The sequence below is a fragment of the Mauremys reevesii genome, linkage group 2 (genome assembly GCF_016161935.1).
Source record: "Mauremys reevesii isolate NIE-2019 linkage group 2, ASM1616193v1, whole genome shotgun sequence".
NCBI lineage: Eukaryota > Metazoa > Chordata > Testudines > Geoemydidae > Mauremys > Mauremys reevesii.
Window position 1 is genome coordinate 197,537,724 of NC_052624.1, and position 16,973 is coordinate 197,554,696.

Sequence of the window (16,973 nt, forward strand, 5' to 3'; positions counted from 1 at the left end):
GCTTTTCAGGCTGCTCTGCTATCCAGAAAAGGTGCAGAACCAGCAGGAAGGCAACTGCAGTGGAAGCTCTAGGTGGGTTCAGTCACCAGACTAAAAACCAACCGAGTGATGAAGATAGGGCTAGAGAAGAGAACATTGCTCACTGTTGCCCCCAAATTTAGTTTAAAAAAAAAATTCACATTGGAAACAGAAGGTAGACAAGCAATAGAGCAAGTGACCATATGCTGCTGTGGAGGCAGAGAATTTGGCTGCAAAAAAGGAGCAGAGAAGTTATGGCCAGAGCCATGGCACCAAAATGCTGATCCATCTTTGTGAGCTGCAGGGTGAGGAAAGCAGTCCAGGACCGTGGGAGATGCTGGGATGCAGGACAGGTCTTCTACTATCAGCTTCTCAGCATCCTCTTACCTATCCTTGTTCCACTTCCTCTGCTACCGCTGCAGACACAGGTGCCGGCTTCCTCCTTGCCCCAGGGGTGCTCAACCCCAAGTCCCCACCCCCACTGCACCCCTTCCCCCAAGTCCCCACCCCTCCTCCTCTTCCCGCCCCCTCCCCCCACCGTGCCCCCTCCTCACTCCTCCACCTCCCCCCAGCGCCTCCTGCCCACCGCGGAACGTCTGATCTGTGGAACATCTGACCTGTGGTGGGCAGGAGGTGCTGGGAGGGAGGGAGGGAGCAGAGTTGATCAGCGGGGCTGCTGGCAGACAGGAGGCACTGGGGCAGAGGGGTGCGGGGGGAGAGGAGCTGGCTGCCAGCACGTGGGAAGATGGTGTACAGAGGCCAGCAAATCCCAGAGAGGAGGGAGTGCCAGAGTAAGAATTACTCAGTATTTTTCCGTATGTGCTCCAGCCCTATGGCTGAAGACCCTTCTGCTGCTGGAAGAGCTGCTTTTGTTGCCACATCATCTGGTCAGCAGGCAAAGTCCAAAACCAAATTGACTGGCTTTGAGGGATAAAATACAGGCCAAAAAGCCTGTGTATTTTCAGTTGTCAGCCCAGTGGCATGGAGCATTGTTGCATCCATGTTGGTTGGCAGCAATTTGCAAATGGTGCTAGCCTGTCCAGAGAGGAAGCCTGGGGCTATGACGAGGTGCTCCACTCGCTGCTAGTCTGGTGCCTCCTCCTGGCCGCTCTAGGGATTAGATCTGCGAGGTCAACGCCTCTTCCCATGCCCTCACTCCCTCTCTCCTTCTGGTCTGCAGCCCATCTCTCACTCCAGGAACTGCAGCATCCTCTTCATGACTCAGCCCTCTGGCCAGGTCACTCAGCATTCCCCCTTTTCAGGGTACAGTCCATTCCCCAGGTGTTCGTAACTCTGAGGTTCTACTGTAACAAATGAGCAGCACAGCTGTCAGTAGCCAACATTTCAGTCAGAAAAGAGTAGTCATCAGGGTTGTTTTTTTTTCTTTTTTAAAGATTGTGGATTTTATTTTGTTTTTGGTGGCCTGAGGAGTTCTTAAATGGACTGTTGTCAAATTTGTAATTTAACATGTATGTAAATTATATGTGGGAGTCTAAAGTTAGGCATTTAAATTTATATTTAGGCATCTAGAGCCATAGTATGATTTTAAAAGGTGCTGAGAATCTCTAAATCCTGGAGCCCTAAATATAGGTGTAGGAGACAAACCTTTAAAAATTCACATTTGAAAATTTTGACCATTGACTAAGTCAGATTTGTTTGAATTTCTTTTACTGGCTCAAGCGGTGGATGGATTAGAAAGGATAAAACTTGTTTAGAATATTGTACAAAGTGTTTTGTGCTTTGTGTCTTTATATTTGTTCCTCGTCAATGTGTGTTACTTTGTTAGCGAGTTCTTTATTGCAGGCATTTTATATTTATTTATGGCTGAGATTAGCTACATTCTGAAACAGTTCTGCCATGAAGTTTCGGTTGAAAAGGACAGTTTGCTATCTCAGAATGGTGTAGTCAGGTGCAGCATTCTTTACAGGCTGTAATGTGCTACCACCTGCCTAAACCTGGCAGTTGAGCTCCAGCTGGGAGTTGTCATGTAGGAACGTAAAAGGGCCAGGGGAAGACAAAATGGTTCATCAAGGCCTACTTGTAAGTCAGATCTCCAAACATGCATTTTCCACTCTATGAATTCAAAATTAAAATACTAATGGGCATTCTTTGTGTTCATTCAACAATTTGTTCATTAGGTAGGTATGTACAAAGAGACTGTTCTCTTCAATGCTGTTTGGCTCTAACATTAAAAGGGAAAAAAATCAGTAGGGGTTAGACTAGTCTTGAAATGCCTCCACCCCTTTTTTACCTTCCTTCCATGTTTGTTCTGCAAGGCTAGCGGTAGGTAATACTCATCTTGCATAGAGCGGTTTTTCATTGTGAGTATTCTGTCACTAGTCAGAGCTGTCAGGTATGTCAGTCATGTAGTATTGTGATGGTGTCAGAGACATAATCGGAGAGATTAGGTGGACACAAAGAGCTGTGAATGAGGTGGTAATTGCGTTCAGGGGGGAAAAAGAGTAAAAGAAAGAAACTTTCCTTTCTCACAAGATCCCTTAAAGAGGTGACAGCTAATATATTAAAGCTGGAACAAGATAATTGTGGTAAGAGATCTTTGTGTGTTCTCTGCAAAATGCAACCTGCTCACAATAAATATTCAAATGCTTATTTTGTGTTGTGAATACCAGATAACCATTTACAGTGGAATACAACCCTTTTCAGAAAGTTTAAATGTACTGCCAGGAATGTGTTAGGAACGATTATAAAACCCCAGAAGAATATTAGTGCTACACTGAGTCACATCTTATGAAAGCTTCTTTGAAAAGTTTTTCTTCAAATTAGATCTTGAGAGGAAAAAAAATACTGAGAAACAAGCTATAGGCCAGATTCTGCCAGCCTTACTCACTTTGAGTAGTGCCTTACTCCATTAATAGTCCCACTGGTTGGAACTACTGATGGAGTAAGGTACTACTCAAATGGTAGACTTATACCCTAACTCATGTTGCATAGCTACTTACTTCACAAGAAGTCTCCTTGAAATCAGCAGGAGTACAGGTGGAGTAAGGTGTTATGCAACATAAGTAAGCGTATCACAATCTAGCCTGTAGAGAGTAAAAGTGAGTAAGGGCTTTTTTACGTGGGGGTTTAAACTGGATTGATTAGAAGCACATTATTTAACTCGCAGTACATAAGCCACACTAATAGCATGCACAAGGGATAACTGTACCTCTTTCAATTTACATCATTATGTACACATGGCAGGGGTTTGCTGCGTACTAAGCATGTGGCATTCACGAAGAGTATCCCATGGTCCTTCGCTTCACTGTTGAACAGTGTGCATTCTGGCCTTTTTCTTGCTCTGCACTGTGGGATGAATAGCAGAAGCCAGACAGGTTCAATTTATTTAAAAAAAAATCCCGTTTCTGTTGTCTCCACCCCTGTAATGGGGTGCCCACCCCATACTTGCCCTGAAGGGGTTAATGGAGGCGGATGGGCCAATTAACCTCAGGCTGAAGACTGAGAGGAAAGCCCCAATTAGGGGAAGCCCACCTGTGCGGGAATAGCAGGGGCTTCTACAAAGCCAGAGAGCAGATAACAGGAAGGGGGCTGCAGGGACGTAGTCCGCAGTCACTTCCTGGGAGAAGGGAGGTGTTTGAGGGCTACAGAGAGAAGTAGACCATGGTTGCGCCCTGGGAAGAGGGAGTACAGAAGCCACCAAACCCCAGAGAGGGGGGAGTGCAAGGGTAAGAAGCAGCCCAGGGAGTAAGCAGCAAGGTTGGGGGTGGGGGGACTAAGCAGACCTTGGCTGCCTGTTGTAGGATCCCTGGGCTGGAATCCAGAGTAGAGAGCAGGCCTGGGTTTCCCTACCCACCATTGGGACTTTGACTTAACATTGACTTAATACAGCTTTGAAACTTTACAAGGCAGAAGAAAAATGCTGCTTTTAGCTATCTTAATTTAAATGAAACAAGCACAGAAACAGTTTCCTTACCTTGTCAAATATTTTTGTTTAAACTTTCCTTTTTAAAAAAAAAGAAAGTTGTTTATGTTTAACACAGTACTGTACAATATTTGCTTTCTTGGGGGGTATCTGCTGCTGCCTGATTGCATACTTCCGGTTCCAAATGAGGTGTGTGATTGACTGGTCAGTTCCTAACTGAAGTTTTACTGTATACTGTACAGTATACTGTATACTGTTTTACTGTATACTGAAATTCATCTGTTACATGTAAAGTGGAGTGTTGTCAACGCATGATTTTGTCATGGGTCTCATGATAATTGTTTTCCTTAAAGCCCCAAGTCCTAGAGTCAAGTAGATATGCGATATTTCAGCCTTCATTCTTAAAGAAAGTAAATTTCTAGCTCTCATGGCTGTGGAGAAAGCTTCAAAATGTGACACCAGTGCATCCTAAAGGTTCAAAAAACACAAGACTAATAAAAAGAACATCAAATCATGATGTTTACATAATCTCATGATTTTAAAGCCTGACTCATGAATTTTGAACATTTGCAGTTGGCAATACTGAAGGTGTTCAAGATAGTATTACGGAATTCAGCATGGCATTACATTATACTTGTGAAATCCTTAAGGAATAGTTAAAATAAAAGATGGCTCTGTAAAAATGCACTTCATTCTCAATGGACACCTGCACAACACCTTCAGAAGACAAGCCTGGGAACTTACATTCATAATTCTGCTAGAAGCTAAAAACCATGGACTTGACTTAGACACTGGCTTTATGGCTTGTTACAACGATTTGTAACTCACCACACTGCCAGCTCATCCTTAACTGCCCACTCCTTTTTTAGTAGTCTCTTACAGCACTGTAAACCCCTGGTGTTCAACTATGTGCCCCAACTTGTATTTATCTTATGGCTGGTCTACACTAGAAAATTAGATCGACTCAGCTACTTCATTCAGGGGTGTGAAAAAGCCAATCTAAATTCCTGCTCAGAGAGAGTGCTAGGTTGGTAAATTTTCCTCCAATCAATCTAGCTACTGCCTCTCAGGAAGGTGGATTACCTATACTGAGGAAAGAACTCCTCCCATTGGTTTGGTAGTGTCTACACTGAAGAGCAACAGCGGTGCAGCTGAAACTGTATCACTGTAGTGTTCCAAATGTAGACAAGCTCTTAGACACACTGATTTCCTTGCCCAGACCTGAAGGAGAGCTCTTTGAAGTTTGAAAGCTTGTACCTTCCAACAGAAGTTGGTCCAATAAAAGATATTACCTCACCTACCTTTTCCCTCCTTTTAACTCTATGCAGCCCTAGTGCAAACTGCAAGTAATATGCACTTTTTAATATATATATTTGTTAGTACTATACAGGCAACTCTGCTATGGAACCGCAAACTGCAATCTGTTGGGGATCGTGCATCAACAGATTTGTTGCTATATTCTGATATCAGAATCTTTATTAAGATGATGTGAAAGCTTGGAAGAACCCAGACCTACTTTTCAATCCCAAACTGAGTTTACAGGCTGGTAACTGGAACAAACAGCTTCACTTGTGAACTTGCAAATGTGGTTTGGAAGTCAGCAAGACAAGCACTGACCTCCACAATGAGATTTTTAGTCACTTACTCTTGCCTCACCAGCACTTTACACCAAACATATTAGTCATCACCATAAGCAAATGGGCAGTACTCCCAAATATTCGGCATCGTACATAAAGATTTAAAGACATACTCCTTGGTCTGTGTAAATAAAGTGTAAGTAGGCCATGAACTCTGCTCTCCCTTATTACTCTGAATTTAAAACTTTAAAACAACGTAGCTGTTTTTGAAAACCAGGATATTTAGTTAAGGTTCCAGGAACAACTCTGACTCTGTATCAAATCCACCAGAAATGACAGTTACCTTTCCATAACTGGTGATCTTCAAGATGTGTTGCTCATGTCCATCCCACATTAGGCGTGTGCTCACCACATGCACCGGTGCTGGAAGATTTTCCCTCAGCAGTATCCGTAGGGCAGTGGCGCCCGCATGGCATGGTATAAGGGGAACCACCGGCTCCCCCCACCCTCAGTTGCTTCTTTCTGGAAAGTCTGACAGTGGGGAGAAGGGCGAGTTGTGGAATGGACATGAGCAACACATCTCAAAGAACACCAGTTATGGAAAAGGTAACTGTCTTTTCTTCTTTGAGTGCTTGCTCATGCCCATTCCACATTCGGTGACTCCCAGCCGTTCCTGTGGAGAAGGGTAGGAGTTCAAGGCTGCGCAGATTGTAATACAGCTCTGCCGAACACAGTGTCCTTTCTGGCCTGCTGAGTGATGGCAGAATGAGACGTGACTGTGTGGAATGAGGACCATGTTGCGGCTCTACAAATGTCCTGGATGGGAATGTGCGCCAGAAAGGCTGCTGGAGACGCCTGCGCTCTGGTCGAATGGGCCCTGATAATCGGCAGCAGCAGGACCTTTGCTAGCTCATAACAGGTCTTCATGGAAGAGGTGATCTAGTTGGAAATCTTCTATGAAGAAACCAGAAGGCCCTCATCCTATCTGCCGTAGCGATGAAGAGCTGGGTCGATTTATGGAAAGGCTTAGTATGCTCCAAGTAAAAAAGCCAAGGCCCTCCGTAAGTCCAGTGCATGCAGATGCCTTTCCTCAGCAGTCTTGTGCGGCTTGAACACAGGCAGGAATATGTCCTTGCTCATGTGGAAGGAAGATACCACCTTCAGTAGGAAGGCTAAAAATAAAAAAAAAGGTAATAATTGGAGATATACCAATCTCCTAGAATTGGAAGGGACCTTGAAAGGTCATCGAGTCCAGCCCCCTGCCTTCGCTAGCAGGACCAATTTTTGCCCCAGATCCCTAAGTGGCCTCCTCAAGGATTGAACTCACAACCCTGGGTTTAGCAGGCCAATGCTCAAACCACTGAGCTATCCCTCCCCCAGTGTTTTGTAAGGACAAGCTGGGAGGGGCTTGTCCTTACAAAACACTGTGTAAGGCAGGTCCGACGTCAAGGCCTTAATCTCTGAGACTTGTCTCACCAACGTCACTGCAACCAGGAAAGCGACCTTCCAGGACAAGTAGGAACAGGAGTAGGAGCCCAGCAGCTCGAAAGGCAGGCTGGTGAACCTGGACAGGACCAGGTTAAGGTCCCACTGCAGGATAGGGGCCCGTACCTGCGAGTAAAGCCTCGAGGCCTCTCAGGAACCTGACAGTCATGTCATGAGAAAAGACCATCTGACCTTGGATTGGCTGGTGGAATGCAGAGATGGCCGCAAGGTGCATTCTAACAGAAGAATGTGCCAGATCCTGGGTCCTGTGTCGCAGTAAGTAGTCCAAGATGGACTGCACTGAAGAACGCGAGGGAGAAATGCCGCGCACCGACACTCAGCTGGAAAACCTTGCCCACTTGGCCAGGCAAGTTAGTCTTGTGGATGGCTTCCTACTTCCGAGGACCTGCTGGACCGTCTCCAAGCAGGTACGCTCCTTCAGGTTCAACTACAGAGCATTCATGCCGGGAGGTGTAGAGACTCAAAGTTGGGGTATAGCAGCCAACCATGATCCTGTGACAGCAGGTCCAGGTGGTAGGGAAGGGGCCAGAGAGGGGCATCATCATGTTCATGAGCGTGCCGAATCAGTGCTGGCGAGACCACTCGGGTGATTACGATAACGTGTACTTTGTCCCTCTTGATCTTTACTAGGACCTGATTGACCAGAGGGATTGGAGGGAACACGTACATCAGACCCTCGGCCCACGACAGGAGGAAGGCATCAGAGAGGGAGTCCTTGCTCAGGCCCTGGGAACAAAACCGATGGCACTTTGTTTCGCCTGGTGGCAAAAAGATCTACCTGGGGAGTTCCCCACCCTGGAAGATCATGCAGGCCACCTCTGGGTGGAGTGACCACACATGGTGAGAGGAGAAGGAGAAGTCCCTGCTGAGGTGATCTGCTAGGGCATTCCTGATGCCGGGGAGGCAACCAGCTTCCAGATGGATGCCGTGGTCGATGCAGAAGTCCCAGAGATGGAGTGCCTCTTGGCAGAGAGCTGATGAGCATGCTCCTCTTTGCCTGTTGATGTAGAATATTGAGGCTGAATTGTCCGTCAGGACTCTCACCATTTTGTCAAACAGGCGCGGCAGGAAGACCCCACGTCAGCCAGACCGCTCTGAGCTCCTTGACATTTATGTGTAATGTTGTCTCCTCTGGGGTCCACATCCCCTGGTCTGGAGATGTCTGAGGTGCGCCCCCCCAACTGAGGTCCGAAGCATCAGACACTAGCTCAACTGATGGAGTGGAACTGTCGAATGGGACTCCTTCCAGGACATTCTCACGATCGGTCCACCACCGCAGCGATGCGAGAACTGCTAGAGGAACAGTTACTATCTTTTCCAGACTACTGCTTATATAAACAGGACTCCAAGAGCCTACTGGCATTTTAAGCATTGTTGTTCAACCCTATTAAGTTACCAGTGGCCACCATGTCTATCTTCAAATTCCCATTGGCAGAGCTGAATCAATTGTAGCAGTGGTGGGAAATTCTATGAGGAAAAAAAGGTGTAAACAAAGCCTTTAAGAGGTAATTACTTTCAGCTCAAGGTTGAGGCACAGTTGAAGGGCAGCATGAAGAAACTTGAACTCATTACTGCACATGTCATGCTATTTCTGGGGCTAGAGAACTTCATTCTATAAGGTGCCAATTTAGCATCAATAGAAAAAACAAATTGCACCTAAGCAGCAAGGCATTATTTATTTGTAAATCTTTTAGCTGGACCCTTATAAAACATGTAAACAGATTGTTTTGATGTACTTTTATGTAAGTGTTCTAAGCAACTGAAGTATTACATTGCTGTACAGTGACTCACTACCAGGTTAGCAAAAAATAATCTAGCCTTCATAACAAGTAATTCGTTTTGGTTTCCCCCCAGATTTTATAGTATAGCTCCCAGGACAGAACATCTTAACTTTTGACAGATTTATATTCCTGAGTCTGAGTGCCATGTAATTGATCCTGTATAGCCCAGCAGGGGTATTTAGGTTTAATAATATCTTTATGATGCTTAAGGGAACCGCATACCTGGGATATAATTGTACTAGAGCTGTTAAGGGGCACTGTACTAGATATATTCAGAGGGTTTTTTTTTTTTCATATTCCAAATTTTTAGTCCTCAATTGTTGATAATTGCTAGTCCTTAAACTGCATATAGATGGGAGTCACCCTGAATTTCTGAGATTTTGTATGTTTGTGTAAGTATCCTATGAAGGATCAAATATCAATATAAGTGAAATTGCTGTGGGGATTAACGACAATTTTGAAGTTAAGCTATACAATATTTGGAAAATACAGTGCACTCTAAAAACTCAAGACATTCACATGAAAAATACGTTTATTAAAAATGTGAATTACAAATTACAAATTTATTTCTGAACTAAATTTAAAATAAATAATCTGTATTTAGCAAATCATAATCAATGAAAAAATAGAACACTTTTCTCCCTTATAAAAGGGTACAGAAATATAAGCTAGAACATGATAATTTTAAGCATACAAAGTGATTTATCCTCATTTTAGAACGTTTAACAAATGAATCTTTGCTTTCACAATCACCTCAATTTAATTTACAAAAGATTTTACATAAAAGTAGCATCATAATGTACAAAAAATTAGTAAGTTAGTAAGGAAAATATAACACCAATACTTCAATAATTTAGTTTGGATTATTAATAAAGCTGCTCTCCAATTACTCTTTTGCATGAGCTTCACCAAGTAATCGAATACCAAGACTACCATATTTGTCTATGTGCACAACCAACAGACCTTCGAATCTGCCTGCTGACTTTGGCTTGAACTGGACTGGCAGGTTGATATAATGCTGGGATCTGTAAAAAGGAGACAGTCGGTTTGCAGCTTTAGTGACATTAATAACTAAATCTTGCTAGGCATACAAATATTTTTCCAGTTTATTACACTTTCTGAGAAGATACCCAGAGATAGCCTTGAGTTATCTTTTTTAAAGTTCACATAACTGGTGTTCAGTGTTAGAAATATGAAGTTGCTTCTGTCCTATCAGCCAGTCAAAATACTACAATACTTGGTTTCAGAGTAGCAGCCGTGTTAGTCTGTATCCGCAAAGAGGGTCACTCAATTTCAGACCTAAAAGTTGCAATATTACAACAACCAAAAAACTTCAAAAACAGACTCCAACGAGAGATTGCTGAATTGGAATTAATTTGCAAACTGGACACCATTAAATTAGGCCTGAATAAAGACTGGGAGTGGATAGGTCATTACACAAAGTAAAACTATTTCCACATGTTTATTCCCCCTCCCCCCGGTTCCTCATGCCTTCTTGTCAACTGCTGGAAATGGGCCATTTTGATTACCACTACAAAAAGTTTTCTCCTCTCTTGCTGGTAATAGCTCACCTTAACTGATCACTCTCGTTATAGTGTGTATGGTAACACCCACTGTTTCATGTTGTGTGTGTGTGTGTGTGTGTGTGTGTGTACACACACACACACACACCTTCCTACTGTATTTTCCACTGCATGCATCCGATGAAGTGGGTTTTATCCCATGAAAGCTTATGCTCAAATAAATGTGTTAGTCTCTAAGGTGCCACAAGTACTTCTGTTCTTTTTACAATACTTAAATAGCTACTGTTGCTGGCTCATCTGAAGAAACCCTGTTCTGTACCTCTGCTATAATATTGACAGTTTGGAAGCCTTATTAAAAAGTAGTAATATTGCCTGCTTTTAGTTTAGAAAGAATTTTGCAAATAAACTTCAAATGTACATTAATTGATCACTGAAACAGAAAATTTAATTTAAAAGGAATCACGTAGAAGCAATTCACAGAATTAGACATTTTGCAGCATCATCAAGACCTGATTTACTACATAACATAAGCAAAGCAATGGGGATCTTGAAAAAAAAAAGAGGAATCAGAACTTGAAGGTAACAGCGTGATGTAAAATCTCTTAAAAGATTAAATTCAAAGACACCACCTAGCAGGATAGATCTACAGAGAGTATTAGCACTATGTATTACTTCTTGCAGCTGTGATTTAGTCTTATGTTAGCCAACCAGCGCTACATTTAGTGACAATGGAGACTGCAGTTGGAAACACTCCATACACACAAAACCTTAAAAGGCTGAAAATAAGGAGAAAGTCTTGTGCATTTCTTTCCACCTTCGCGTTGCCTACAACATTATCAGTAACACACTACAAACTTCCATAAGGGTTTAACTTTCATCTCCAGATATCCAAAAGCAATAGATACCCCAACTTCAAACTCATACCCTAACTCAAAAAACTTAATAGTAACATCTCATGCTTTTAAATTAGTTATAAGCAAATCTGTCACATATTCCATGCATTTGGAGTTATTCTGCCTTAACTCTGCCACAGTCAAGGTCACGTCAAGGTTTTTTTTGTTAGAGTGCAAGTCTGATGAAGTTCAGGTATACTACTACTACTGCACCATAATGAATGCAAGCATCCTTGAGGTCCTGCACACACAACTTTTCTCCAGAGGTAGAATTAGTCAGATATCACTTGGAGTTTATTTTGTGACAAATCAGTTGATCTCAGATCTGGGATGGGTCTCAATGAGTCACTGGGCTGGAACCCAGCGTGTATGGAGGGCCCCTGGCAAAGTGGCACAAACCCAGAGTCAGGTGCCACAGATCTGACACAAGGTCTTGGAATTATCTGTTGGACTTTGGTTTGTTGAACTTTGTTACGCTGAAAGGGACAGACAAATATTGTGACCTTGCCAGAGGGCTGAGTTATGGAAGAGAGAGACCACCACAGCTCCAGAGAGACTGTCAGCAGGGAGTGCCAGAGTGAAAGACAGCTGCTATGCCACACCTGGCCACCAGGAGGTACACCTGTGGTGAGTGAACCCCTTTTTTACATTGAACAACGTTCTAGATTGCAAGGTATAGTGGCACTCTGCTCAAAATACCAGGAGTGATAACTATGCAGTGTTGTTGTAGCTGTGATAACTGATAGACACCTTTCACAGTAAGCAATATTGGAACACAAAAATAAAGGATTAAACTAGTTCATGAGGATAAGTTGGTTTCTCCTATTAAATGTGTGTCTATTGCCCAGCAATTTGATTGGCTGGCAGATTCTATTTGATATAGATTTAATGGTCTTCGTGTCTTCCTCTCCTATAAACCATCATAATCTGTACCTCTAGAAATAAAATTTAAATACAATGGTCAAATGTGAAAATCATGGACAATTAAAAGATCCTTGTTATTTTACACTTGAGAATGATCTAACCAACAACAATCAAGTTAATGCTTTACTGTGCTATCCAAATGTTTAACAAGATGACCTCAAAGGGATCTTCAAACTATTCATTTTGAAGCGTAGAACTAAGATATTTGTGAGCCCCTTCCTGAAAGTTGTTTTTATGAATTTAAGTTCTGGTCAGAGGTTCCTCCTTCCTTTCCTTATCAATACTTACATCCTCTATTAGCCAAATGAATACCCTACAGTCAATATAAAAAAACCAACAAACAAACAAAACGTGCTCTGCCTTGTTTGGGTGAAGAGAATGAAAATCGCCTCTTCTCATTGCAGTTTTATACCAAGATTTTGCATTTGGATTATATTGGTACCTAACTTAAATTAGACTGAGTGTAGTAAAGAATCAGCACAGCTGAACTTTTTCCATGTGTGCACACATGGCCAGTTGAAGAAAACCAAGCTCACAACTGCACCGTTTTTGAAAATCAGTCACTGGTCCGGTAAACAAAACCCTGAAATTTTGCCATATTTAACATTTGAAAGACTTTTCACACAGGATACACTGTTGCGTCTATAAATTGTTCTTTAAAAAAAAAAAAATAAATAAAAAAATCATGCCACTACAAGGTATGATTGTTTCACTGTGTGACACTTCTTGGTCTAAAGAGTAGATGTAAGAAAACACATTCAATTTTATTTTCTTAATCAAGTCTTACAGTCCCACTTTCAGCAAATGCAGTTTGCTATGAAATTACCTTTTAACATTAATTGGATATGGCACTGGGAGGTAATCTAATTTAATCGACTAGCTTCCATATAGAAGCAATTAAAACATATAAGCCAACACTAAATAAAATATTAGCTGCTTTCTATTTAAAAAGGTTTATGGGACAATCTCAAAGTAGCTTACTCTGATAAATTAAGGAATTTTCTACAAATATATATTTTTTAAAAGGCATCCATTTAAGCCAGGATAAGTTCTGCAATGCTTTGTGCTCAGAAATTGCAGAGTTCTTCTAAAAGCTATGCTGATTTATGCTGTAAATAAGAAAAACTAGAAACGTAGACAAAAAAGTAAATATTTGCAAATGGAAAAGTATCAAAACTGGTAGGAAAACTAAGCTTCTTATTAAACAAAAGAGTAAAACAAATGCACTTCATGACAGAGAATTTTTCCTACCACCTTTAAAGACCATGTCTTTGCTTTAAGTAAGAGTGCATCTGATCCTCAGTGTATCACAGAAAATACAATATACTTTACAGTGTTTCTGAGACACTTAAGTAGATCTCCGATATGGTCATGGTCGTCTTTCTGAAGAGCTATTAAGTCATCTTGTTTTTTGCCTGCAGTTTTACCACTTCAGACTGAGCTTGTCATATCTCATTAGCTATACAGGTTTGGTCCTGGCCACTATTTTGATAAAAGACCTCCAAGAAAAAAAACCAGGTACAATCTGGTGTTATAGCATGGATCAGAGGACAGGATGTTGGACTGGGAGTCAGGAGACCTGAGTTTAATCCTGGCTGTTCCACTGACCCACTGTGATGTTGCTTTATGCCTCACCTTTCCCATCTCTAAGATGGGAAACTGGTTACAATTTGTGCAAAAAATATACATTTTAATTAGAAGGCCAAAATGTTGAAGTTCCTCTAAAGTCCAAAAGTGGCCCTTAAGTCTATATTTCAGCATGATATAGCCTAATTATAGAGCTTTACCTTACAAAATAGATCAGATTTGTTTTGAAACCTCTAATGTTTCTTAGTAAAATTTTAGTATACACTTAACTCACCTCAAAGAATATTTCGAGTGCCTGATGTGGAAAGGCTCTCTGGGATTTACAAACTTCAGCTGCAATTTAATATGAAACACTTTAAAAACAGGCAAGCACTACTGTAACTATTTTAGCACACACTTCAACACAACTCATGAAGCTTCCAACTACAGACTTAGATATAACTTTAAATAAAAAGCCAAGATTTAAGAATGGCACATGCCCAGCTTTATACATAATAAGTCCTGCAGTGTGATTTTTAACTTACTCAAGACATTAAATTAGTTTTAAAAATTAGACTCCAACAACAAGCCTGTAATAGTTTAAGTGATAGTTTAAGTATGCTATTCAGAAAACTCTTGATACTTAAGAGTCAAGAAACAAAAGAAAAACTAAAGTTGTAAGAAGCCTATAAAAGTGAACTTTCTTTGAATATATAAACATTTAAAGTATGAAGTTTGGAACCAATAGTTTCTACCAATGCTCTGAGCATTAGACCATCTTAAAACAAAATTCTTAGTATCAAAGGTTAATGAAAATATCAGAAAAGAAAATGGTTAGATATTGTTCAGGCAATTAAGTGTGATTTTAAATGTTTTGAATTAAAAGTGTCAAAAACTTACCATATGAGTAATAAAAGTATTATTCCGCAAATTGACTTTTAAAGTGCTTGATTCCCCAACTCTGGTTGGTAGAAACGTATAATGATCTTCTCGGGCATACACTCCTCGAATGACTTCATTTAGCCTGTTAAAAAAAAAAAAGGTTTAAATCATTAAGTTCCCTATTTATATTACATGATCTGGATGTACCAATAGTTTCCCATCTAAGGGCAGTTCTATGTTTTTTGCCGCCCCAAGCACAGCAGGCAGGCGGCTTTCGGCGGCACGCCTGCGGGCAGTCCGCCGGTCACACGGATTCGGCGGCGTGCCTGCAGACGGTCCGCCATCTGGCGTGCCTGCAGACGGTCCGCCATCTGGCGTGCCTGCAGACGGTCCGCCGTAGCTGCAGGACCGGCAGACTGCCCGCAGGCGCGCCACCGAAAGCTGCCTGCCTGCCGCCCTCACAGCGACCGGCAGGCCGCCCCCCACGGCTTGCTGCCCCAGCATGCACTTGCTGAGCTGATGCCTGGAGCCGCCCCTGTTCCCATAAAATGGTTTGAAAAGCAGTTCCAAAATAGAAATACACCGCTACCTCGATATAACGCCACCCAATATAACACAAATTTGGACATAACGCGGTAAAGCAGTGCTCTGGTGGGTGGGGCTGTGCACTCTGGTGGATCAAAGCAAGTTCAATATAACACGGTTTCACCTATAACGCGGTGAGATGTTTTGGCTCCCAATGACAGCGTTATATCGAGGTAGAGGTGTACATTCAGAATCACTGAAAAGTCAAAAGTAATTTGCTCTTATAGGATATTGGGCTGTAAGATGTTGTCAGTTTTAAAGCAGTACGGAGCCACTCTAAGGGCTTTTAGGGCTACTATTTGGCACATTCAGTTAATTAAGAGATTACAATTTAGAGGCGTACTGTGGTGAAGTAGTAATCAGAATAATTTAGTCTATACTTTCACAGCTGTGAGTTGTGCCCATATGTTTTAATGGAGACCTAGGAGATTAACATTTCCGTATGTGCACCAGGGATCAGTTCACACCCATAAAAAGGAAGTGCATGTTTCATCGTGTTTCACATCCACCATTTCAATCTTTGAAGGTTGGAGGATGACAGGGAAAGATTAGCACAATGAACTTGGGGAAAATCATATTTTTGAGGGAAAGGCCTATGTGCAAACCATGTCCAGGCCTAAAACCCAATTAGGAGTCAAATGCTACTTTCAATTCTGGGTAATTGACTAAGAGCAGCAAAACTGCACCAAGCTCAAACCAGACGTGCAGATCACAAATGGAGGGACTGCTCTGGAATAGAAAACCGAGGGCAACTGAATTCCGCTGGTGAAGATTTGCACTTATCTAAATATGTGAAGTGTTTTGGAAACATCCTGGGCTCTTGTAACTAACTCCAGATGAGAACAGGAATAGAAATACTTCCAAGAGCATGGGAAAACGAAAGTGGGAGAAGAAACACCGAGGGCTAATCAACATGGTGAATTAATCCAAACTAGAGGGATATAGATGGTAGCATGCACTAGCATGTTGTGCACTAACTGGCCCATGTGGTCCTTTTCAAACAGTAGAACGCTAATGTGCACTAGGGAAAATTTAGTGTGTGCCAACAGGGCCCAGACGAGCCAATTAGCATGCAACACATTAGTGCCCACTATAATTTACACCCATCTAGTGAGAATTAATGTACTGTGTAGACAAGCCCTGACTGGCAGAAAGGGAAAGAAAAAGGAGAAAGCTAGACAAATATTGCGAAAACTCATCTTATTAGAAATCACTAGATAATACACTCTTAGCCAGTACCATCTTTAAAAGGTTTCACACTTCAAAGTGGTTTTGTGCCTGCACCAGTTGTCTCATAGTAGCAAATCACAACCACACACATAACTAGCTTTGAACTAATGAAAATATGGCAAGTTTGCTTATGGCGGAAGGCTAAGAATCATAGAAGAGGTCTGCCACACAAGTGTTCTCAACTATTCCCCCCCCCTTTTTTTAAACTAAAAATCTACATACCCAGTTTTAAGTGTAGAAGCTTCAGAGCCAGCTCTTCTTCTTGGCATAACTGGAATTTCAGTTTTTATTAGGGCACATGTGGAAACTTTTGCATTTACAGCTTCATTTTCTGTTTTAGCACCCTATTGGTAAGAAAAACCCTACAATTAATATTTGGAGTAAAATTAAACATTAAGTGACAACATTTACATAGTTCCCAAATATGGCTCAATCTGAATAGTGTTTTTGCTTTATTGAAAATATTAGCTCACGGTTTGTGCCAGTTTTACAATATTCTGGAAAAAGGGAATTAACTTATTGTTCTTTGAAATACATTGCCTCTGCAGGAATCATACTCCATACTTGCATGCCTCTTAAACCACTTCACAGCAGTAAACTATTCC

General features: G+C 41.8%; 1 protein-coding gene across 1 annotated transcript in view; it reads right to left on the reverse strand.

The window, feature by feature from the left end:
* Nucleotides 1-9,279: 9,279 nt before the first annotated feature.
* LOC120397312 (centrosomal protein of 192 kDa-like) overlaps nucleotides 9,280-16,973 on the reverse strand; it is a 189,227-nt gene continuing 181,533 nt past the window's right edge. The window contains exons 55-58 of the mRNA XM_039523013.1: nucleotides 16,591-16,712; nucleotides 14,572-14,695; nucleotides 13,967-14,025; nucleotides 9,280-9,790 (exon numbers count right to left, since the gene is read on the reverse strand). Of these exons, the coding sequence (XP_039378947.1) occupies nucleotides 9,652-9,790; nucleotides 13,967-14,025; nucleotides 14,572-14,695; nucleotides 16,591-16,712 (444 nt within the window). The 3' untranslated portion in view covers nucleotides 9,280-9,651. The remainder of the gene's footprint in view (nucleotides 9,791-13,966; nucleotides 14,026-14,571; nucleotides 14,696-16,590; nucleotides 16,713-16,973) is intronic.